Raw genomic sequence first — 25,476 nt, forward strand, 5'->3', positions numbered from 1 at the left:
AAAAGTTACATTTCAAGGCATTAAGTGTTTTTCAGTCTTTTTATATATTGAAGCAGTTGTCTTTTATCATTTAATATACCACAATAACCTCTGTTAGGCAATATTTTGTGGCTGGACTTGAAAATATTCGCTGGATGCTTCAGAAATATATTTACATATATTACTGTGGTTTAGCTAAAATTGCTTTTCACTTGCTAGACTTGCAATCACAGTCATAATCACTGAACTCCATTCAAATGCATGAAGGAGTTCGTCTGTGACTCTTCCCTGTCCCCCCGCGCTGTTTCCCCAGAGCCAACATACATCACTATGGCGCCCCCTGCTTGTAGTTCCCTGAGAAACTGCAGCCTTACGGAGCAGGACTGTATCTATGGATACAAACGTGACCAAAACAACTGCCGTCTTTGTCAGTGCAGAACACGTGAGTTACAGTCACAAGTCTCGTGATAGTAGTGATGTTTCTTGTAAAACAAAAATAAAATTTAAAGCAACTTTGAAAGCATGGATGGATGGATGGATGGATGGATGGAACTACTTAGAAAAAATGTGGGCAAGGATGCAGCAGGACAGTTACCTTCATTCTGATACATTTAAATAATGTAACTGTTAATTTAATATGAGAGTAACTCCATTTGGCAGCTTAAAACTCTTTGAGAAAGTCTGTTTAGATTTAAAGTACCGCATCTGGATTGGAAGGTGTTAAGTATGAGCTGTGCTTTCTGAGGCTGATTATTTGTTTATTCTTTATTCTTTATTTATTCTCTTTACTGATGCACTAATATAATGAATGCAGACGTGTGCTTGAATCAAGTTCAAGAAGTTTATTGTCATATACACAGTAAATAAAACATGTACACGTTAGAACCATGTAATGAAATTCTTACTTTGCTTGCTCACCCTTTGAAAAAAAACATAAAATAGAACGAATAAAAAAATTATAAAAATATAAGAATCAGAATCACTCGATAAAGTGCTCAGTGCTAAATGACATATAGTAAGAGTTGGATATGAATATGGGATAAGATTAACGAGCTTTTAGCATTGTTTTTTTTTACATGCATACTATACAACAGAATGTTCTTTTATTTATTTATATATATATATATATATAAATTTATTTATTTGATTCATTAAGTTTATGAAAACTGGTGTAATCAAGTAATAGGTGATGCTTTATGAGAACAGTTATTTGGTGTATGTAATTTGTCCAAAGTAATGCGAGTGTCTTGTGATTTATATCGGCAGCCTGTATACTGTAGCTAATAAGACATCCTTATTTGATTGTTTGTTTTCCCCCTTAACTTTAGGAGAGGAGCTGTGTAGAGGCCTGATCTCAGGCTGCACGTTGGCCTGCCCTTTCGGCTTCCAGACGGACGTCCACAGCTGCGCGATATGTCAGTGTCGTCCAAGACCCAAGAAGTGCAAATCTGTGGCATGTGACAAGGACTGTCCATTTGGCTTCATGTGAGACATTCTCCATTTCTTAGTTCAGCCAAGCTCGGTTAACAAAGCCGCGAGGAGGAGGATCCGGCCTGATGTGGATTGTTAGCCACGCCCTGATTGGTCGTTCGCTGATCATGCCATGCCCTGATTGGTCATTCGCTGATCATGCTCGCTTTTTCAGCTGGAGGATCCGGCCTGATGTGGATTGTTAGCCACGCCCTGATTGGTCATTCGCTGATCATGCCACGCCCTGATTGGTCATTCGCTGATCATGCTCGCTTTTTCAGCCGGGCTTCCTCCACTGCCCTTTACACATGGTGTCATGGAGTCTTGGCCGAGGCCTGTGAATTGGCAGCCCTCAGTTGAGGTTCTGTTTGTGTCCAGGTCCCCTGGACAGCTGCAGGTGACTCGCAGCGCGGTGCAGATGATGCACAGACATGATGTGGTCCTGTCACATCTGCTTAAATGTTCCCAGATTTTAAATATCAAAATGTTATAAAGAAATGACATTTCCATCCATTAAAATTCACTAAGGGTGCTTAAATTGTGACCGAATAGGTAATAAAAGCAAAAATATTTTATTTTGAGGCTACTTCTACAGCTTTTTGGGCTGTGCATTTGCAGAGGTGACCGTATATATCGTTTGAGCAGCGGTGAACATGATGTTCTTCTGGGCTGTCTGGTAGGACAGCCGATCTGACAGCCAGAGTTTACTGCACTGTCTTCATATTTGTTGCTGCCTTAATAAAGTAACTCTTAAGGTGTCATTGAACGTTCGTGTTGTGTATCTGACCATCTATATCTGTTATCACTTCTCTCTCTTTTCCATTTTCTGAAATGAGTTACTGCCTTGAATGCTTGCATCTAAGATTCTAATTTTAGATATCTATTTATTCTCTCAAAGTTATAGCTTAGGTTCAGTCTTGGCGTGTTCATCTGAATTATTCATTTGTCTGAGGGCACCGCTTGCTCTCCAGCTCTTCTATTGATATTCTCCACGACTGAAATCACTCCTGATAGCTCCTTATCACGTCACAGAATGCGAATGGCGTGTGGTTGCTTTTCACCCCCATTATTCTTCAGATAAGCAGACAGAAAATACTGGCCGGGGTGGGGGGGGGGTCATTCATGGGAGGCATTTTAGGAATTCTAACTAAGTTAGCATGCACCTAATCAAAAAGCACTTGACTTAGAGGCGAAAAATCTTTTGCTTCATTGCCTCAGGTGGCTTGGATGAAACGAAACTGAACAGCAGTCATGCTTTCAGACAGCTGTATACTTTTCTTACTTTACCGTCTTAAAAAGAATCACATCATAGGTATCTAACAAAATATATAGATAACATAGCTCAGGCTGCAGCAGCTAAGAGGCTGTGCAACATGATAATTGTTGCAAAGTTTTCAAAGGCATTGCAGTGTAAGATTGAACTGTTTTCAATGGTTTTTATTTGTTGGAATGTCCTGAATTTTTTTTACTCTCTTTCAAAACAACTACCTTTAGAAAGAACAAGCATGGCTGCGATATCTGCCGCTGTAAGAAGTGTCCTGAGGTACCATGTGACAAGGCCTGTCCATTAGGCTTCCAGTTGGACCCGCTGGGCTGCCTCATGTGCCAGTGTCGAGGTAAGTGGCTTCCAAAGATGCAGATTCCATTAGCTGATGTCATTTCTGATTAGCCATTAGCTTTGTCTTTTGTTTGTGTTATTAGTAATGCCAAGTAACTGGGAATCACATTTATAGTAACTGAAGCATTGTTTACCACATCCAGCTTCAGTGTCAGTGAAAATTATGTGTATGATGCTGATTGGCATTGTTTATCTTCTGTCTGCGTAATCATCTGCACTAACACTATAAGGTAGCTTAAAAGTAAACATGTTGCCTAAAAATAGCTAAGAAGCACCACAGGTTCTTATGGGGAAATCAGGATTCACTGTAGCTAAAAGTGTTAAATGTATAAGGACCACATTGTTCTGATTTAACAGCCTGTTCATCTTGGGTCACTTTTTGGGCAAAAGGTTGAGAATCCCATTAGAAGCTGATGTACTCCACAGATACCTGTATTTGGTTATTTTACTTTAGTGGTTGTACTTTGATACATGGATATTTTCAGTGCATTGATGTTTTCTTGTGTCGACGTAAAAAAAGTGCAAATATATCGCTAATACTTAAATACGAGATAAACATGTTCACTCAGTATTTATCCATAATGTATTGTCTTCATACTTATTAATGTATCTTTTTGAGTGTTTTTTGTCTAATGTATATCCTAGACAAATGCAGAATGTAGCCGGCATGTCATAGTGCCACTTATCTGTATTACCTGGTGCACATACACTACATTGATAGGAATAGCAATATAATAATCAAAATATATCGTTGTTTCCCTGTCTTAATGTTATGTCTGTATTATATGTCTTGGTTTTTATATTCAGTTTATTACTTAATTGCAAATTGCAAATACTTAACTATGAAACATTACATACTAAGAGCAATATTTTTTATTTTATTTCATTGTACACATTTTAACGGAATCCCTATCCAACATCAGCACAATTTTAACATGGGGTACCTTTCACGTGTCTCTCTAATGATTTTGAGAGCAGACTTGGAGTCCTCAGTTATTTCTGATATTAATATTACTCATCTGTCATGGGCACTTCATTCTGAATAATGAATTTGACATGTGAAATATTTATGAAAGGGAGCATAGCTGTATTAATGAGGGCACTTTTAATTTGCTGTGTTTCAATCTGTGCATCCTTCATATCTCTAAGAGGGGATTTAATTAAGGTTACCCCCCCACCACCACCTTTTTAGTCTTATTTTGCCGAGATATATTGATTATATGCAGGAGCTGCTATCTAATCTGGAAGCTGTAGGAGATGAGCTTGTTGCTGGACAGCATTTAATTAGGGGACTAGAAAGCTTGAGGGTTGAGCATAGGAGCGAGTTTTGTCCGTGCGGCTCATTTCACATTACACTGCGGATATTCTGATAACTAGAGAAGTGGTTCTGGTAAATGGCACTTTCATGTGACATTGATGAAATGGGCTAATGGGCAGATTATTCAGTCGAGCCGCAAAATCAGCAAAAAAATAAATTTGCGTAGGAAGGCCGATCTCGTCGTTTTCCTATCAGCATTTGACATGTATGTGTGTCTCCCCTGTGCCGCTAGACCCAGGTGTGTCATCAGTGGCTCCGTCAGTGAAGCTGGGCTCCTGCCTGTCCATGGACGGCCGTCGGCACGAGAACGGAGAGAACTGGCACGATGGCTGCCGCGACTGCTACTGCCACAGCGGACGGGAGATGTGTGCCCTGATCTCCTGTCCCGTGCCGGCCTGTGCCAATCCCACTATCTGGTCCGGTCAGTGCTGCCCATCTTGCCCGGGTATGTTCCCGCCAGACCTGTAAGCATGAATCTAAACACACTGTTAAAACTCTACGTAGTTTTGGCTGAGATGCTCTTCTTTAGCATATCAAAGACACTGCTGGTTATATTATTCAGAATGTGAGTCGTTCTGCCCACCGGTTTTGACCCTAGTGGAGATACAGGGGAGGGATGGGCCAATTGGCTTTGTGGTTTGACTGAACTACATGACTGTTAATAAAAGGAAAAAAATCTGAGAAGTCGGTACTCTGGAAAATGTCTTGCTGAAGAGAGGATGGAGTAACAATATAAATGGAGTATGCTACTTTCACACAGGGGTGATACGAAGATTTTTTTAAGATGGGGACATAAGAGGAGACATAACTCATACGGAGAGGCCAACCTTATTATTAGCCAATGACATAATTTAAAGCCGTGTGTGACAGGGAAGGGGGCACTCCGCGAGCCAATCAGGTTTCAGCTGGGGCCAGTGCTCCTGTGGCGCCACCCCCGCATACAGCCCTGCTCTCAGCAGAGGTGGAAAGTTCAGCTCCAGAAAGTACAAATCCAGACAATGGTTTGAGTTCAGCTGAGTTCCCTGTGACTGTGACTCAGCCATCTTGGGGCCGTGGTGGTCCATGGGTTGCAGTGTACTATTCCTCTGCGGAGTGATCAGTGATTTTCTACATAAAACAGTAAGCAGTTATTGGTGCAGTGACCTGAGGTATGGAGTGCAGTGTGGTCCAGGCAAGTCAGAAATGAAAGCGGAAAGAAAGAGGACTGGAGGACAAATTATAGAGGAAGGAAGGGGAATTATCCCAGACCTTGCTATCAACATTCAGTAGGAATCTGTATTACATCAGGGAACAAATATAGACACTGGAGCGTTACAAAACAATATGCACAATGAAACGTTTTCACCTGAAGCCCTCGTTTTATTATTATTAATAATAATTATCTAAGTATTTATTTATAATTTTTTTTAAATTCTGCCCTCAGGTGACCCCGGTTCCCACAATCCCGAGCTGGGCGACCTGTCTGTGTGCCTCGCCCCAGGTGGCGAGTACTTTGTCGAGGGCGAGACTTGGAACATAGACTCCTGCACGCAGTGCACATGCCACGGCGGCAGGGTGCTGTGTGAGGCAGAGGTGTGCCCGCCGTTACTCTGCCAGAGCCCCGTCAGGACTCAGGACTCCTGCTGCCCGCACTGCCCAGGTACTGCCCATTTCCCCTGCCAGTCACAATCAGCTTCTTCTCACCTTTCCTAGATACAACAGGCATCATTGGCCAGCTACCCATAAGCATGATTGTCTGCATTATAAATTTGAAACCAGTATATAAAGAGAATGGCGTGGGCGAGACTCTCAATAAAACTCTAAAAATGAAAGTTTAGGGGTCACCAACCTTTATGAAACTGAGAGCTACTTCACGGTTACTGAGTCATACGAAGGGCTACCAGTCTGAAACGCTCCTAAACTTATCTAACCTTCATGTATAATAAACATGTTTTAAATGCTTTTTTTTTTTTTTTTTAGATATTGTCATTTTCAAATCTATATAAATGCAAATGTGATTAAAGAAGAATAGCAATGAGGACACCATGTTGGTGATCCTTGGTTTACAGCTTTAGTTTGGAATCTGAGCTCGTCCGTGTGTTTCCACGCTCTACGCTAGATGGACCCTTCACTCCGCAACCCCCCAGCAATGACCGCATGCCCAGCTACTGCCGGAACGAGGAGGGCGACATCTTCCTCGCAGCGGAGTCTTGGAAGCCTAACATGTGCTCAAGCTGCATTTGCCTGGATGGTGTCATCAGCTGCTTCTCGGAATCCTGCCCGGTGGTCGGCTGCACCAAGCCCGTGCTGCGGAAGGGACAGTGCTGTCCCTACTGCCTGGGTGAGCAACAAGGCAGGAGTGACACTGGGCCTGTTTTTATGTTTTTACCAACTGGAACTAGTCAGGCTCGGGTGGGAATCTTCACATTACAAATATCCAAAGCAGTTCTTGCCAGTTTATGTATCTGGATATTTGATCACAGTCTAGAGTCAACAGTACAACTGAACAACTCTTCCAAGGAGCGGTCCAAGTCTCGAACCACCATGCTTCCTGCTACCAGTCTTCTCTTTGTGTCCATCCATTCCTCCTCTACGATCACCGATGCAGCATAACGTCACGGTGCGCCCAGAGACTTTCCCAAGAAGCATGGAGCAGGGAACACCCTGGATGGCATGCTTGTCCATCACAGGGCACTGATTTAGAGGTGTTAGGACATGTGAGATGCACGTCTTTGGCCTACAGACGGAAACAAAGACTCCAGAGAGGAAACCCTTACAAAATGGGGCAAATCAGCACTCCTGCCAGAACTCCATTTTACTGCAGACATGCAATGAAAGATATGCTGAAAGACATGGGCTGCTTATCAATATGCATACTTGTCCATTCTTGTGTTCTCGCGTACCTGTTTAACGTCATCTTCCATTGCCAAAGTACAGTTCCAATACTCAGTAACAGAAGTATAGAGGATAGTCGTTCATGCTCCACCCCAAATATCAAGGATGCATCACATGCATCTTACCAGTAAGAATAATCCCATGATTCATTGCATCCTGAGTTTTTTCTGGGGAGGCAAATTAACAAGACTGATCTTGCCAAGAACACAACTACAGTCTTTGCGCTCTTGGTGTTGAGAAACACACATGCTCATTTTGTGTGTGCAAGTGCTTTGCCCTGAATATCTTGTGCCTTTCATCATGGGCTATACCTCCCTTGAATAGAAACCCTCATTGGATAAGGGAACACTAAAAATCGATGGATGGATGAACAGTGTAGTGAAAGACGCCTTCGATAAAAGGACATTTTCATGGTTTGCTCTAAGAGCTGAAATAAGCCGGCGAGCTCTGCCTTCCCCCTCGCTGGCCTACAAAACTGTTTCAGTATTGAGAAACTGTCCAAGCGGAAAACATTTCGAGAGCACCCTTACTTACCGGTGTACACTTGTATGCATTTGTACAGGTGGATATTTTTCAAGGAAAACATTAAGTGCCTCACTCAAGGGAGCAGCATGAAGGCCCTTTTTGGGAAGCCGCAGCTGCGCCTTCAAAAGCCCGGTTCCTTAGTCGGTGCACGACCAGCTGACCTGTTCCACTGCTCCAAATATTAGGATGGTGCATCTGCTTTTATGTCTCACCTGTTCCACTGAGTCACTTTCTCTCTAAGGATGTTTGGTCTTGTCACCTTTCAGAGGACACCGCGCCAAGGGCTGTATGCCACTTCAACGGGAAGACGTACGTGGACGAGGAGCGCTGGGACATCGACAGCTGCACGCACTGCTACTGCCTGCAGGGTCAGACCCTGTGCTCCACTGTCAGCTGCCCCGCCCTGCCCTGTCACAACCCCGTGTACATGGAGGGGAGCTGCTGTCCTCTGTGCTCAGGTACTGTCTGCAGGAGGAAGGGTGTCCATCCTTCATCTGGAAGTCAAATCCATGTTGCTACTCTGTTACTTCCTTATGTTGTCTTTCTAAAGTATGACTTCATTTAAATCTGTGTTTCTCAGCCCAGTCCTCAGGGCCACCAGACGGTCAACATTTTTGCTCCCTCCGAGCTCCAAGCACAACTCAACCAATCAAGAACACCGGATACCTGGTACAGCTGAGAGGGAGCAAAAATTGTCGACTGCTTGGGGTCCCCGAGGACTGGAATGAGAAGCACTGATTTAATTTTTCACTGATTCATTTTGACCAGTCTGGTGGCGCAACTAGCTTAGTTTAGTAGCTGAGCTTTCGGGCCTGTTAGTCAGCAGAGCCACGTCAGCACGGATGCGGGTCGGGTACAGCCCACATAGTGGCTCTCTTTGCAGGTCCGCTCAGGTACCGCTCGGTTCTTGGTGTCAGTGGAAAACTGCCATTAGTGTATTAATTCTTTTTTTAAAGCAGACAATTTTGTAAGACTAACTTTGTCGGAACTACATACAGATCCACGTGACACAGGGATGGGATGATTGACTGGGGACTTCAGTAGGGTTTCGGAACTTTATCGAACGAGGTTGTGAAAAACAAAAGGTAGACATTTTAACAGCGTGGAAAGACTAAAAAACACAGGGGCGCAAAACGGGCAGAGAGTTGTTGTGTGAAAAAGAAGGAACCAGAGAATTGTTTTTAGTCAGATTAATGAGCCGTAGGGGTATGAAGGGCTCGTCACTTGATGCTGCCCCACCTCTGAAGGTCCATGTCCTCCCCTCAACAAATTTTTATAGTGTATGACTTCAGTCTTGATGTACGTGAAATGATATGACACAGGTGTAGCAAAATGAAGGTACTCCTTCAAACTAAAGCTATTTCTTTGATAGATACCAGGAGTCACTGATAAACACTGTCTGGATTATGGGAAGCGGAACCGCATGGCTTTGTTGCTGTCATTGTGTGGAGTGCTTACCAATGAGAAGAGTGTGATCTGCTCAGCTCTATCTATTTTGTCAACTAAGTTAGAAATGGGGTGGGGGGGGGGGGTGGGGGGGATTCCCTAAAGAAGAGAGGCAAAAGCTCAGTTGAACAACGACAGCAGAACAAAGAATTCCGTGGGCAGCGGAGTTTCAGAGTAAAGCCTTTTCTTTCTTCACAGTTTGATGTTTAAAATCAAAGAGCAGGGGGATAATGTAAGGTCAGGGGAGAGTATATCAGACTCCTTTTCAGCATGCATAAGCAATACAGCTGTTTCAGTTTCCCTGACTGCAACAGAAAATACAAGCAAAGATTTGCTTTAAAAAAAGTAAAAATATATACACTGTATATACAAAAGCTGATGTGTATTTATCTGTTTGTTTGTTTGTTTATTATTTTTGCTTTTTTCAACGGCCTTCAGCCACCATCCTATAAAGCCCAGGCTTAAGAAAAGCCTGGACTGTCATTATACCTTAGACAGCTTCGCCCATCTCAGCCCAGGAAGACCAAAAAGCCTCCTTGATAAGTTATTCTCCTATGGGGAGGCTCCCATTCTGAGTTTTACCATGTTCTCTGCATTTTCTAATGATTAGCTTAACAGGGCTCCCAGGAATATGAAACGTTTTTGAAATTCTCTAGTATTATTCCTTTACTTATTTACATTTCACTTGAGCTTCATGAGGTAGCTTTTGCTGAGGAATGCAGCTATAGGGTCTCAGATGCGGCTGTTTTTAATGAGATCATTCTAAAAACAAAATATTCACATTATTTTGCATCATTTTCAAGGGAGTAAATCACGATGTAATTAGGTATTTCTTTTTTGCATTTTGAGCTGTTGTTTCTACAGAGTGTGTTGCAGAAGTGAGATTGTGTGTGTGACTGGTGACTGGTATCCCTTCCAATGCATACGACTTAGTCGGTGGGTGGGTAGGTAGGTAAGGAGGAAATTATTCTTTTTATGAAGAACATTTCTTGGGATGTGCTTCAGGCTTACCTCAACCCTGTACCAGGCAAGCAGGTATAGAGGATGAATTTGTTGATGGAAATATTATAGGTACTAGACTATGTGTTACCTGAAGTGATGAAATCTATCAACTATATTCACTTGTTTAAATTTTGTACAGCAGGATTCTTATTCTAAAGTTGTTGTATTAATACATTTCCAGATTTAGATTTAGTGAAGTCACATGATGCACGGTGATGCCAAACAGGTCTGTGAAAGAATGAAAACCACAGCATAGTTAGCACATTGGCCCGGCAGAGTGTTCCTTGCTCTGTTTCTTTGTGTTTTCTCCAAAAATAATGGATGTATTGGTTCAAAAATATATTTATATATTTTTATTAAATTAACATTGAGCTTTGGTGTTGACACAGTTACATTGATTATGAACTGTGATAATCCTCTTTCACCTGTCGATCGCTTCAGCTGAGGCATATGGTGTTCAATGATGTTCTCATAATTGGAGTCCACTGAAATTCCAAAAATCATTGTTTAAAATTTACAGGAAAGATTAGAGTCTGAGTAACTGAGTTTCTAAAGGTCCAAGGCCCAGTGAAATTAAATCAGGTTTGAGCTGATTCACAGGAACGCCTTGTGAACTGTTGCTCTCACTTTGCACTGTAACAGTTATTGGCAGGGTTCTGAACTGTAGCCCGGCTCTTGGGTTGAGGTTGAGGTTGAAGCTGACAACATGAGAAACTAATTGTAAGCAGTGGCACTCAGGAATTTCACTTTTTAGAACAAGTGTCACGTAACGCGGGGCAGCAAAACCGGCCGCTGACTTGGCCGGTGCATCATTAGACGACAAATGAGGACTGAGGGCCCTTTGCTCTATTTTTTGTCCATGCATGGGGTTCAGCCAAAAATGTGTTTACTTACTGTAATTAAGCCACAGCAAGGGAAATACGGACCTGCAGTCATATTTAAAATTATTATCGTAATTATTATTATCGTTGTTATTATTATTATTATTATTATTAATTTGTTTGTCGCAAGGCGTTCTGTTTTTTTTTTTATTTTGATGTATATCTTTTACAACTAGCACATAAACTGGAACAATGATTGTATGTTTTTCAAATGCTTTCTTTTGTATGTCCTGCTTCTACTATTACATTGTTACAATTTTCAAATGCAGCATTGTAATGTAGCCACTCAGCGGATACTTCAGTAGAGTGTGTGGGGCAGCTGTTTGAGCCAATGAAGGAACCAAAACAGAAGGCATATAAATAAGGGTCTGCAATACACTTGTATTCACACTTGTAGAATTTTATTTGTTGTGTTGTTTACAACTCGGCTTCTTTCTATGAATTGCAGAATGTATCCAATCAGATAATAAGATAATTTCCCCGTGTATGTAACTGTAAGAAAGATTACCCTAACTGTCCAAATATAGACATCAGTTTTGTGCAGTTTTTTCATCTTTGGTATTTTATATTTGTTTTCAGTCCCACAAATTGTTACATTAAAATTTATTAACTTTTCATTTTTCTGTCACATTGGACAACACATTTTACTTACTAATTGGTTTAAATTTAGGTGACAAGTACCCATGTATATATTGTATTGTGGGGACCAGATGTCCCCACAATGTGATAAAAACCTGTCTTTTGACATTGTGGGGACCACCTTTTCGGTCCTCACAAGGGGAAACTCACATTTATAAAAATCTGTGACTGCAATCAAAAAACTAAAAGTCAAAAGTCTTATATATCGTTTAGTTACTTATGGTTAAGGTTAGGGCTGGATATCAGTTATGGTTATCATAGTTATGGTTATGCCCATAGAAATGACTGGAAAGTCCATACAGTGATAGGAATGTATGAACTGTGTGTGTGTGTGTGTGTGTGTGTGTGAGACAGAGAGAGAGAGAGATTTCTATTCACTGTCATTTCATTTTCAGAAAGAGGTATTTGAAGACGTGTCCTCAAAGAATATTTTAGTATGTAGGACATTACAAATACCTGTGTCACTGGCATTGCTGTCACTGACGCGGACAGTGATAATTGTGCTTTGACAGAATGTCTCCCCATTTCTTTTCCTAGGCATGTACCCACCCACAAACATACCCATCGAAAAGACGGACCAGCGAGGTGATTCGCAGATGCACCAGCCAGCTTGGCCCACAAGAAGTGAAAACGATATAATGCCCCAGTTCAGAGGTCTGGAAGACAACCTTTCCTCAGTCTTTTCTTGGGATCAAATAGTGCAAGTTCTCTTAGTCTATTCTTGCAGTGAAAAGCTGCTCATTGTATATATTGAGTAGCACAATTGAGTGCAGAGTAACCAGTCAACTCAACCTGTGCTTGGAGTTCATTCAGTATGTTCAATAATATTGCTTCCAGTTATACAGAACAATTTATTTAGTATAGATACTGAAAACAATGCTAATCGATTTTTCTTTTGCTGAACCTCTGTAGCATTTAGGTAGTAATCAGCATGTTGCCGGAAATTTTGGAAGCTTGCAGATAGATATTTACGTTGCTGTTCCCCCTTAGTATGTCAGTAGTAATCAGCAGGACTATTTCATGTTGTTGTAGGAAATTTTGGAAGCCTGCAGATGCCGTACTTGGACGGGAAGACACCGGTGGCCAGTGAAGATGATACCTTACACTCAGTGGCCTGGGTGGCGCTGCCCGTTCTGATGATGCTCGTCACCATTTCCATCGTGTTGCTCATCAATCAGAAGAAGCAGTGGATCCCTGTTCCTTGCTATAGGACCCCCACAAAGGTAGAAAAAAACAAGAATATATATTCATGTTTATTATAAGGGTTGGAAAAATACTCTGTAAAGTTCCCATTTAGTTCTATTCAGGTAGCTCTTTGTATTGCATAGAAACCATGGTGATGCATGTGTTTGGAATGTAACACTTCAAACAGGCATCAACTGAAGGTTATTCACAAGTAGCAGTCAGTTAATGAAAGCAGAAGTGTCATTATAGATAGTCATCGGGAAAGAGATGTCCAACGTCTGATTATGCATCTTCTTGGAACTTAACTGAAAGCATGATTGAAGCACCTTGTGGATTCCCAAGGTTATTGCTGCATGCGTATACTGCACGTCTTACGCAAGACGAAAACAGTACCTTGACGATTGTGTGTGTGTGTTCAGGTATACCTTACCTTGTGTGGTTAAGGTTGTCATAATTAGCATTAGCATTTTTCCCATAGAAATGAACGAGCGGTCCCCAAAAAGATATGATTACGAGACTGTGTGTGTGTGTGTGTGTGTGTGTGTGTGTGTGTGTGTTAAATGTTATACATGACATTTAACACATAGCATCCAAGCTGCTTATAATGTAAATAGTTTAACAGCAGTAAAGGTTATTACAATGATAGTAGACAAAACCATTATTGTAGACGATGGTATGCATTGTAAAGTAAGACAGCACATGTTCTGAATGTAATTATAAAATGAAAGAACTTGAAATTTCAAAAAGTTAATGTATTGAATGTGTGAATTTTTGTGAATTATTAGTGGAAACCGAATTAGACCAGTGTCATAAAATCAGCTTTTATCGTCATTTAAGTGGAAAATGTCGAAGGATTTTTTTGTTATAAAATGTCCCTGGAAATTTTTGTTAATCTGCTATAACTAACTAACTCCTATAATGGGCAATAATTAATCACTTAAAACTTACACTTGAAAACAAAGTACTTAAATAATTAAAGCCAACTGTTATTAATTGTAATATATGTAAAATTTATTTATAGATGTTTTTTGTGTACCTGCATAATATGGTTAATATGTCAACAATTTGTTTTGCAAATGCCATTGTAACAACAGTATGGGCATGTTATGCATATTCACATACTCGTTAGTCACAATTGATACAAAGTATTACACCAGAGGGGTTTTAAGTTCAGCCCTTGATGAACACCTTCACCTTCATTTAGTCCTAAACATCATAATCATACATTCATCCTGTATCTCTTCTGTCATGTTTGATGTTCCTCAGCCTACTTGTCTGAACAACCAGTTGGTGTACGTGGACTGTCAGAAGGGCACCAAGGTCCAGGTGGACCGATCCCAGCGCATGCTCCGCATTGCCGACCCCGACTCGAGGTACAGCGGTTACTACAGCATGCAGAAGCAGAACAACCTGCAGGCCGACAGCTTCCACCAGACTGTGTGAGTGAGCTCCTGGCAAGAGGCCAACACTGTGTAGCTTATCGCCACTGTAGATACCTGAAGGACATCGCCACCAAACCACAGAATATCTCCAAAAATTGTCACCTGCCTGAAACCCCAAACAAAAAAGAATAACAGACAAACTTATCAAAAAAAATACAACATAATTAACCAAACTGAATTGAATTATCATGATTTACACAAACAAAAAAGAAAAGAAAGCAGACTGGTTTTCTGGCCTTTTTCTGGATGAATTTTGTGTGTGTGTGTGTGTGTGTGTGTGTGTGTGTGTGTCTAATGTACAGTTTTGGGATTAGGACAAACTGGCTTTTGCATCAGTGCTGTCTCTCCACATTCCTGCTTCCTTGAACTGACCTTGAAATGACATGAAAATCCTGAGCGAGTCTTTCCGAGAACACGGTAGCGCCAAAGCCCTCCTATATGAAAACGAAAAGCGGAAAACTTGCCGCTTTCTGCCCTGCATGGTGGTAGATGGGACTGCTGGACTCATGTTAATTGATACGAGGAAGAGAGCAGACTGAACACCCTGGTCAGAGACTGAATTGAGTGTTTCTTTGCCCGTCTTGGACACGTTGTCTTTGCAAACCAATTTTCAGAAAGGACAATAGGAAGAAACAATGCTAAGCTGTCACCAGAGTTGTTTTATTTTATTTTATTTTGCCAAATTTAGCAGCTTTCTTCCAGCTGTAGTGCATCTGTGTATTTTATTTTTTCTGTAGCTCCTCCAGGCCATAGGCTTCTGTATTTTACAGCCGGGGGCAGATTTACATTACACTTTCGTACAAGCCTAACAATGTTTAAACTTAAAGGTTGGAAAAATGGTATAAAAGATAAAAGTTAATATAAAAGTTTAGCGATACTTATTGATTGAATATGAAATGTATGCTTTGTAAGTGCTGCTTTTCCTTTGTTCCGAGGCCTTTCCGTTTTCCAGGTTGTAAACATATAAAAAAGGCTCCACTGGTTTTCCCTGCGTCTGATCTGAACAATCTGTTGTCCCCTAGGGTCTAACAGCAAACCGATGGCTATAGATGCTTCTTTTTTTTTTTTTTTTTTTTTGGGGGGGGAGGTGGGAATTTGCGTTACTGGTTATGTAACTGCTTCCCTTTCCATAAGCTACTTAATCATGTTACCCAAGCACCTTCCGAGTTCTTTCTCCTCTGCAGCAAACATTTTGTCTACTCCAGACATTATAGGAACACTTATGTACATATTTTATTCTACAAAAAAAAAAAAAATTACATGAAATATTGTGTGAATATATGTCTGTGTGTATGTATATGTCTTTGCATGTATGTAGGTATGTGTGTATATACACACACACATGCATGCACACATGGTTTTCTTCACATGTAAATTTTTCAACAAAAATTGAATGTATTTATGGTTCAGAAGAGAAGTTTTACTGAATGATGGGGAAATATCGAAACAGGCATTCCAGAGCCTTGTTTGAGATTTAGTCTGAGGCAGATGACAAACATCTCATTTTATTTTATTTTATTTTTGTCTTTTTTATTTTTGTTTTTTTGTTTTGTTTTGTTTTTTATGGCTGCACAAGAGTGTTTGCCGCCCTCCCAAACCCTGCACAGCTTTGGATGGAAAAAAATTTGACAAATAATGTCTCCACCATTCAAGTAGAAGATTTTCTCATAAAATTGGTTTAGACTTTTGTTTAAAGGTTGTTTCTGATCTCAGACTAAAGGTCAGAAATAGGCTGGGGTTTGGGTGGGGGTGCAAAGGAAGAATTGAAGAGTAGTGGACATGTAGTAGTTTGTCTTGGGTATATCTTAATCTATCTAAAAAAATGTCATTTGAATCATTCGTCTGGCACTTTTACCTTTTGAGTTGTTTTTTTGTTTTGTTTTTTTTTTTCCGTAAACAAATGCTTTTCATGGAAGAGTGGCCCTTTTTTGGAACCCTATGAGATCCAGTGTTATGTCCGACGTTAAATAAAATGCTTTGCCATAAAATGTCAGAGACCTGCAGGAAGTGAGAAACTGCACGGAAGGGACCTATAATCTTTTCTATATTTGCTTCTATGTGTATGTATGTACACAGCAAATTCAGTGCGGCTTTGGGTCTTATTGGATCCCATAGTCATAGCTTCAGACAACGGTCCCTCATCACTCAATCGATGGACGTAGCGAAAGAAAACTGAAAAAGTGTTCAGCGTTGACCACCTGCCAGGTGCACGTGCATTTGATGGCAAAGTGTCATACAATGAAATTTCAGACACGACTACTTATAACAACACGCTGCCGATACATAAAAACGTAGACTTCATTTTATAAAAAAAAAACTAGCAAAAACTAAGATGTTTCCTACTTTACTGCCCACAGGTTCGGTGGTTGTTACAGGATAATTTCGTATTACAGATATAGTAAAATCACTAGTAAGAAGCAACATCACAAACACCCAAATCATTGTGTTTGTTTTATTCTCTGTAATATAGAACAACAGAAATGATGAAACGTCCTGCTTGGGCAAACATCTCTCAGATTTTTCATGTGAAAAGTCACTCTTGAAAAGCATACAGAAGGCTCAGTTAAAGCTCAGTTGAAGCTCAGTTGAAGCTCTCAGCAGGATCATAAAGATATCCCACTTTATTTCCACTCGAAGCATGTTAGGACATCCTGAAATAAGATAACAGTACAATATGAACTGCCTCTTCTGCTGACATATATTGATTATATACCTTCATCTGAAATCTGTTATTTCTCGTGCCTGGATGATAGCAGTTTGTAGGCTGCTGGTTGCTCTTACAGGAGTTTTGGGAGAAATATTTCAAACAAATATACCATTCAGTGTCTTGAGAATTAAATGCATATTCTTGACCAGTTTCCCTTGATCATGTTGTCAGCTAAAAGTGCCAGCAAAACATTTACATGTATTCTGAAAATCAAATGAAATTTTATTTCATGAAAAGAGTCAGTAATATGTTAATGAATAGAAGCATACCTTACTTCAAATATTAAATTGAATTTTTCATTGACTCCGGAATCACAGGAGATGGGAGGCTGTTTAGCTGACTTGCACGGTTTGGATATCATACTGAAAACCACAGAGGTCTTTCATTTTGATCCCCTGCAGCTTTTTTTCTACAAATTGCAGGCCGACAAATGACTGATACTGTAAACAGAATAGCTTGCAATTGATCTCACAGGTGAAGCTTGAAATATTCTCAACACGTCCTCCAAGTATTGTTGTAGATACTTGAGTGTTGCTTGCCAAAACAAAGAATAGGTTGGAAAAAGAAATTTAAAAAAATAATTTATTGTTTTATGACCTTTATAATTTATTGATTAAAAAATTAAAGTTAACATATAGGAGGTTAATGATACAACTTGAAATTGTAAATTTGTTGGTCTCTCAAAGAGCATTTTAAAGGGTTTTGCTGTAATAGTCCATTGTTATTTGTCAGGTTTTTGTGGGTCTGCTGTGGCTGGTGGAAAAGTGTGAAATTTGTGGAGACCCCACTCAACTGACTGGTAATGTTCAGATTTAAACAAACATTGCATCTTCTGGAGTTATGAGATGGCACTATTCTGTACCTTGTTCCATTTCTTCTCTTATCGTTTAATTCAGAGCATTCATATCATAAATATGAATTTTTCAGTCTGTATCCTCCTGGTGTTCTTTGCTAATGTTAAAAAATAAATAAATAAAATGTGGATATTAATGATATTGCAAAAAAAAAAAAAAAAGATTTCTGAGTAAGGTAGATGAAGATATGATTTTGGAACTTCCCGTAGCACAGCATTTTTTTGCAATTTCTTGTATTTTTGTTTCTTTGCAGCACAATAAATAATTTGAAAATGGTACCTGCCTCATAGCATTCGTTACTGTACGTTTTTCTTGTATTTTCAGGTATGTTCAGATATGCTTTATTTTTGAGTATTTTTGAAGATAAACATTGCATGCAGATTTTTTTTTTTTTATAATCTGGTGCTTCGTTTACTGAAGTCTTTTCAATTTTTAGCACTAAGGAGCAGGTCAAATTCACCCAACATCTGAGAAATGCTTTCTTTCCCTTAATAGTTCCATTACATTAACGGCTCCCTTTTACCACTTCTAAATGTTAGTAACTCATTATTAACTTGTTACTCCCCTCACTGCTAACTCTGCGCCCCCCTTGCCTAGCCGGCACCCCTCACTGCTAACTCTGTGCCCCCTTGCCAAGTCAGCAGCCCCCACTGTTAAAGCGGGAGCCACATATCTAAGTGTCCCCTCTTGGTTCAATACAATCACAATATACTCTTCAAATTATAAAACACAAATTGTAAAACACAATTTAACATTAGAACATGTGCAAATTAAGAGTAACACAATAAAAACTAGTAATAATTTCTTCTGTTTTCAAAAAAGTTACTGATATCTAGTTGGATGGCTAGATGAACACCGCTTCAGTTCCCAAACTTCTCCTCAGGGGCACCTCAGCCGTTCCATGATTTTGTTAAATTTCACCACCAGCTCAATTAAATAATTAAATAAATTGGTTTTAAAAGTCAGTGACAGATTGACTAGCTGTATGAGGTGTGCTAGTGGCCAAGTCAAAAAATATATGGCTGCACTGGACGGTCGCTGCAAATACTGGGGTGATTTTAGCAGAGGTTCTGAAATGGCTAAGCTGACACACTTTGACAGGCATAATATCATAGTTTTACACCAACACAAGGATAATCTAAACATCATTTTCTTTGCCTGCCTAAGACTTTTGCACAGTACTGTGTGCGTGTGTGTGCGTGTGTGTGTGTATATATATATATATATACATGCATTGTTACACTTACATCTGAAGTAGGACTTCCCCAGAACCATCATAGTTTGTTAGTATACCAGTAGTTTGAACTACAGTAGTCCCAGGTGTGTTTAGACTTTCACAGCAGGAAGCGTGCAAAAACTCATTGTAATATTATTCCCAAATGTGACAGTTGGGATGATGGATGATAATACATTATTCATTTATTATTTAGGCTATTCATATAGTAATACCCATAACAATAATATCAACTATTCCATTATAGTGATTGTGTCAAAATAATAATATGATACACTTCTTGTACACTGTCAGAAAAAATGGTACAGCCCTGATTTTGTAGCCCAAGGTACAAACAGCATGAATGCGCCCCAATGGTACAAAAGTTCCTCAGAGTCTATTTCTGTACCTTAAAAGGTACCCTAGCTACAGGTAAGTGTACAATTGGCTGACCCCACAGCTCCAGTGACAAGTAATTATACTCTCAGAGGAACAAATTGGCACTTTTCCTCTGACAGTGTGGAGGAAAAAATAGAATTATCAGCTATTACGACTCACTTAGTGAAATAGGCTCTATCCGTGGATGCTTATTTTGTTTTGTTTTAATTTACTCACATCATAAACACACATAAATTTCTTGTCTGACAATATTTCAATGCAGTGTGTTAGTGGCTTAGTGGGATAATCGAGAACTGAGGAAACCTCACCATGATACAGCCATCAGTGATGCTCTTTTTTTCATGTCATAATGGCAATGAAAGCTCAGTGATTAAGAATTGATTAATTGTTTTTAGCCATTAATTTCCTTATTTTTCCCTTATTTCCCTTATTTTATTTGCCCCATTTAATTTTATTTTTTCATTTAATACTGTGTGTATGCATGTGTATGTGTAATGTATATATATACATATATATATGTGCTGCATGATAAATTGTTTCCGCATTGTCATCATGATGTGCACTAATCACCTTGCATTCGTTGGCACCGGTTTGCGTCTGTTGACACATCTCTTGGCAACAACCTACTTGTTTCATACACTCTATTGGTGGGTAAGTTCTATTCACAGTAGTTTATTCTGGGTAATTTTATCTCCTTTTATGTTTCATAAATGTTACAGTATTACTTGCTGAAATTTCATATATAGTGATGAGTTATTGTGATGTGATATCATGCAGGATACACTATATGTAGTGGGACACCTGGCCATTACCCCCACAGGCACCCCGTCCTAAATCTATAGGCATCAATATCAGGTTGCCCCCCCCCCCCCCTCCTTTGCAGCTATAATAGCTGGCACTCTTCTGGGAAGGCTTTCCACTGGATTTTGGAGTTTGTATGTGGGAAATTTTCCCCATTCATCCAGAAGAGCATTTGTGAGGTCAGGCATGGATGCTGGACATGAAGGCCTGGCTCACACACTTTTTAGTTCATCCCAAAGGTATTAAATGGGGTTTAAGTCAGTGCCCTGTGCAAGCCATTCTTCCACACCAAACTCACCCTACCGTGTCTTTGTGGACCTTGCTTCTGCACTGGGGCACAGTCATGCTGGAACAGGAAAAGGCCGCCCCCAAACTGTACCCACAAAGTTATGAGCATAGAATTGTCAAAAGGGGCCCAGCCCAACCCCCGAAAAACAGCCTCATACCATTGCCCCATCTACACCAAACTTTAGAGCTGGCACAATGCAGTCAGGCAGGTAATGTTCTCCTGGCATCCGTTAAACCAGACTCATCCATTAGACTGCCAGACAGAGAAGTGTGATTTGTCTCTCCACGGAACACATTTCCACTGCTCGAGAGTCCAGTGGAGATGTGCTTTACACCACTCCATCCAACGCTTGGCATTGTGCTTGGTGATGGTAGGTTTGCCTGCAGCTCCTCGGCCATGGAAGCCCATTCCATGAAGCTCCCAGCGCACAGTTTTTATGCTGGGGTTAGTGCCAGAGGAAGTTTGGAACTCTGCAGTTAATGAGTCAACAGAGCTTTAGCGACTTTTACACACTATGTGCCTCAGAACTTGGCAACCCTGCTCTGTTATTTTACTTCGTGGCTGAGCTTCTGCTGTTCCTAAACACTTCCACTTTGCAATAATACCACGTACAGACCATGGAATATCTATCAGGGATGAAATTTCAAGAACTTATTTATTGCAAAGGTGGCATCGTATAACGGTACCATGCTTGAATTCACCGGGCTCTTCAGAACCACCCATTCTTTCACAAATGTTTGTAAACCAGACTGCATGGCTAGGTGCTTGATTTTATACAGCATTGGCAATGGATCTGAATGACACATCTGAATTCAATGATTAAGTGTTGCGTCTCAATACTCTCCTGCATATAATGTATATTTATATATGTAATGAATAAGTAATAAGTAACAAAAGTGGTTAAACAACATCCTTTCCAATCATACTATACTCGTGATCCAAGAAATGCATAAAAAAGCAAGATTATTGCACATTTTCAGCTCACTCACATGATGTTGCCCACCCACCCCCCGATTGCATTTCCTGCCATCAAAAATGCCACCAGGAAATAACCGTAGCTCGAGAGCAGCACACTACACAACTTAACGACAGTGTTTACGAAATTTAGTTCGAACTATGGTTTTGGGTAGCCCCAGTGTTGTTTAATGATGGTTTGTACTATACATGTTTAAACTTTAAACTATAGTTTTGGGAAACACTTGCATTGCAACTGCATAGTCCCAACTGTATATTTTGCCAGTGTAGTCAGCAACTGTGCTTTTGCGAAATGCACCACAGGATGGAATAATGTTGCTGGTCTCTATTCAAAATCTGTAACAGAGTCTTCATTCTAGTGCACGATAAAAGTATTTTGATACAGATGGTATTATGTCATTCTATGTATTATTTTGAAAATATACTGATATACCGTAAACATTTGATATACCACTCAGCCCAAATGGTCCATCTCGTTTCATTGTCTGGGGTTTCATTGTCCCCTGGAAACCTCCATTGTTTTGAGAGTGGATTTGCAGTGTTTTTTGTTTTGCATGACTTTTCAGAATTCGTAAGTATTTTCTGACTTTGTAGCACATTGACACTTAGCCGCCATAGCGTGCGGATCAGTGACCAGCAGTAGTCCCTTGTTCTGGATGTGCTACTCTTCTTCAGAGACTGACCTCACCATACAGCATCCTGACACTGATACTGTACCTGTTGAATTAAACGTCTTCGGTTCTCGAGGGTGGAGAGTTCTAAGCGGAATGTATAGAATTCTCAGATATGGTGCATACAGATAGATTGGCTAACGCAGGATTTTTTTGGTGTTTCTTTTAAGCAGTTCACATGGAACATGGAGAGCAATGTTCTTACGTACAACGCAAAAAAAAAAAAAACCCACATAATTACCTTCATTTCATTTCATCCATTTCCCTGATGACGTCCCCTGTGAAAATTACAGCATTTTAAAGAAAGCAATCAGGGAGACTGTTTTGTTGTATTTTTAGTCACCAAATTATTTGAATTGTTCAGAATAACATTAATTTCCATGTTTATGTTTGCTGTGTTTGATGCATCTGTTTATGTATAAATTTTAGAATGTAAATGTACCTATTTACTAGTTTGACAAAAACATTGTGCCATATGTCTGAACAGAATGTTGTTTTTTTACGCCGGATATTACTTTGGAACATTTAGCTTGATAGCCACATTTCATCTATCGCTTTCATTTTCCCACAGGACTGCAATTTGAGCAACACTGGCTTTTGCCACATTTAATGATTGTACTGCTTTGAGATTTCAGGAGTTGGTATTCTGTGTTTTTCAGGTTTCATATGGTTCCTCTCTAGTCTGGAACACTTACCAAAATCTCAGTTGAAGCAGATCAAAGCTCACCGCGTCATGTCATGCTGGATAGGACGAAGCTATTTGTCAAACAGGGGCTGGTAGATGTTCTCGACTGTAAAAATGGAATAAAGAATATAAAATGTGCCACAGGAGAGGGAACTATAAGTGAGGTACTCTGCAGAGGTCTTCTTAGATGAGGGAACACACATCAATATGCTTATTAAAAATTGCATCTTCTCAAGATCATTTTGGAGGACACAGAGTGTAAGTCTGAGTATTCAGAAGTAGAGTCATTGTAGGTACAGGTATTATATTGTGTGATGTGCCACTGTATCTCGGTCCAAGTCCTGTTGGGTTATTATTATTTTTTTTATATATTTTTTCTCTCTAAGCTCTTAATCATGTCTGCTTTATTGAGCTGACAGTTGACCAAAATCAATTTAATATCCAAAATGTATTGCATTGACGGGGGTTGGGGGTACGTATAATTTTCTTTTCTTTTTAGTCTTGAGGAATATAGGCAATACAATAAGTATATGTATTGAAATGCTTTTACACTGGTGGCATGTGACTCAGTGGTCACTGTTGCCTCACACGTCAAAGGTTCAGGGTTTAAATCACACCCGATTAGTTCGGGTTCCCCCCAATTTGGGGGGACTTCATCCAGGCTTTGCTTCTGCTGTGCAGAGATGTGCTGGTAGCTTAGCCAGTGTCTTTATATTGCTGATAATGTCTTCATGTATGTTTCCGGTGACAAACTGGCATCACATCCAGGATCATCCTCTGCCCCGTGCTGCCTGGGATTAGCCTCCAGATTAAAACATCTATCGATGGATGGATTGATTCTTTATTCTTGTGCAAGTTTTTGCTTATTAGCACAACACATCAGTCCACTAAGAAGATTTGTAGGCATAAGTCAGTGATAGTTATAACAATTCAGTCCAGTCTAAAAGCAACTCTAGTATTGTAGACCAGGGTTGACAGACATTTATTCCTATTTGACCTTGGAGAGCCGCTAGAGTTGTACCATTGAAGTGGATTGAAAACCAAATAATATCCACCAGAGTAAATATATGCAGATACATAAACGGGACTATTTGCTTGACAAATAAACTAATAGCTAATTCTCGCTTTAAAGCCTGTGTGAAAACACATTGCAACACATAACATCCAGATCAAGTCTATGGGCAAAGAAGATGTGCTTGGTTCCCAGTCTGGTGGTGGAATGAGGACACCAAGTGGTCAGACGTAGGAGTGACACGAAGGTGTCCGTTTTCAGTATTCGTCTTGGGAAAAATGAAAGGACAGCTTTCAGTGGAAACAAAACAGGAAATACAGATGTGAGGAAGTAAATCTTATAAATGGGTATTCAAAGTGAGTGCCAAAGATTACACGCTACCACAGCACACATACTGCATAATACCTTTCAATCATCATTTTCTTCTTTTTCTGTTCACCGGTCATTTAAATATTCATTTCTAACATTAAACCACATAAACATACTGGTTTACCTTTGGATATACAAATATGAATGATTACACACAGAATGATGTATTTCAATCTGCATTATTGTTCAGAAAATTACTGCTTAAGATTTTTTGTTTGCTTCTATTGTCGCACACTGCAGGCTGTGGCCTAATTTAAAAGGATGCCAGCCAGACTGAAAAGACTTTAATTTCACTGCTGTCAATACTGTGACAAGTAATCATACAGCGACGAATGCTCGCTGACACTTTCCTAGCAATACGGCAAGAAATTATGATTGCGACCTTCCAAAAGTCCAAGCGCCCAACGGCGCCCCCCCCGCCTTACTGCGTGCACAGTTGGCCACATCTCAAAAGTGCAATTCTTCAGAACTACACCAATTAATCATAGGCTAGCAAATGTGGTAACAGTTTGAGGAAGAAACTTTACGAGTGGCCAATCCCGCCAGTGATTTTTTATTTTTTTTTATCGTCAGCATTAATTTAATTGACTCCCTTTTCATAATACTAAAACTAAATGTATTGTTATTACATCATTTTAATAGTCGGTGTCTCTGATGTGTTTGAAAGGTAAACCTGGTAAACTGAATATGCATCGGTCCAAAACTGAAGCATTAACACCTTAATCACTCATATACAGCCCTGGAAAAAATTTAAGAGACCACTTTATATTTAACAAATCTGTATTTTTAAATCATGGTTTAATTCTGGTTCTGCTGGCAGAGGCTACGCTGAGCAGCAAGATGCTTTCTGGTTCAGAATTTCCAAGACGGCAGTAAACAAGAATAAGGTGAAGCAGGAGACACTGGGAAGGACCAGAAACCAGCCAGGTAGAGGGCGGAAGCGATAAAGCAAGAAAGAAGCCCTTCATCAGTGAGAACCAGGGAAGAACCAGGCTGCAGTTAGCAGAAAAATATATATTATTCACAGAGGAATACCCATAATGAAATGAGTGAAACAAAAAATTGTGCTGTGGTCTCTTAATTTTTTCCGCAGCTGCATGTGCATTTAGCAAAGTCTCACCA

The 25,476-nt window shown here is 40.0% G+C and overlaps 1 protein-coding gene across 2 annotated transcripts in view; it reads left to right on the forward strand.

The window, feature by feature from the left end:
- The window catches only part of crim1 (cysteine rich transmembrane BMP regulator 1 (chordin-like)), an 84,938-nt gene extending 66,722 nt beyond the window's left edge, over nt 1-18,216 (forward strand). For both annotated transcript variants that reach the window (XM_023825304.2, XM_023825303.2), the window contains 10 exons: nt 293-421; nt 1,308-1,464; nt 2,944-3,065; nt 4,618-4,830; nt 5,809-6,024; nt 6,484-6,705; nt 8,051-8,242; nt 12,290-12,406; nt 12,785-12,975; nt 14,204-18,216. In XM_023825304.2, coding sequence (XP_023681072.1) covers nt 293-421; nt 1,308-1,464; nt 2,944-3,065; nt 4,618-4,830; nt 5,809-6,024; nt 6,484-6,705; nt 8,051-8,242; nt 12,290-12,406; nt 12,785-12,975; nt 14,204-14,380 — 1,736 coding nt within the window. In that variant the 3' untranslated portion in view covers nt 14,381-18,216. The remainder of the gene's footprint in view (nt 1-292; nt 422-1,307; nt 1,465-2,943; nt 3,066-4,617; nt 4,831-5,808; nt 6,025-6,483; nt 6,706-8,050; nt 8,243-12,289; nt 12,407-12,784; nt 12,976-14,203) is intronic.
- The last annotated feature ends 7,260 nt before the right edge of the window (nt 18,217-25,476 follow it).

This window comes from Paramormyrops kingsleyae, chromosome 14 (assembly GCF_048594095.1).
Source record: "Paramormyrops kingsleyae isolate MSU_618 chromosome 14, PKINGS_0.4, whole genome shotgun sequence".
Lineage (NCBI taxonomy): Eukaryota > Metazoa > Chordata > Actinopteri > Osteoglossiformes > Mormyridae > Paramormyrops > Paramormyrops kingsleyae.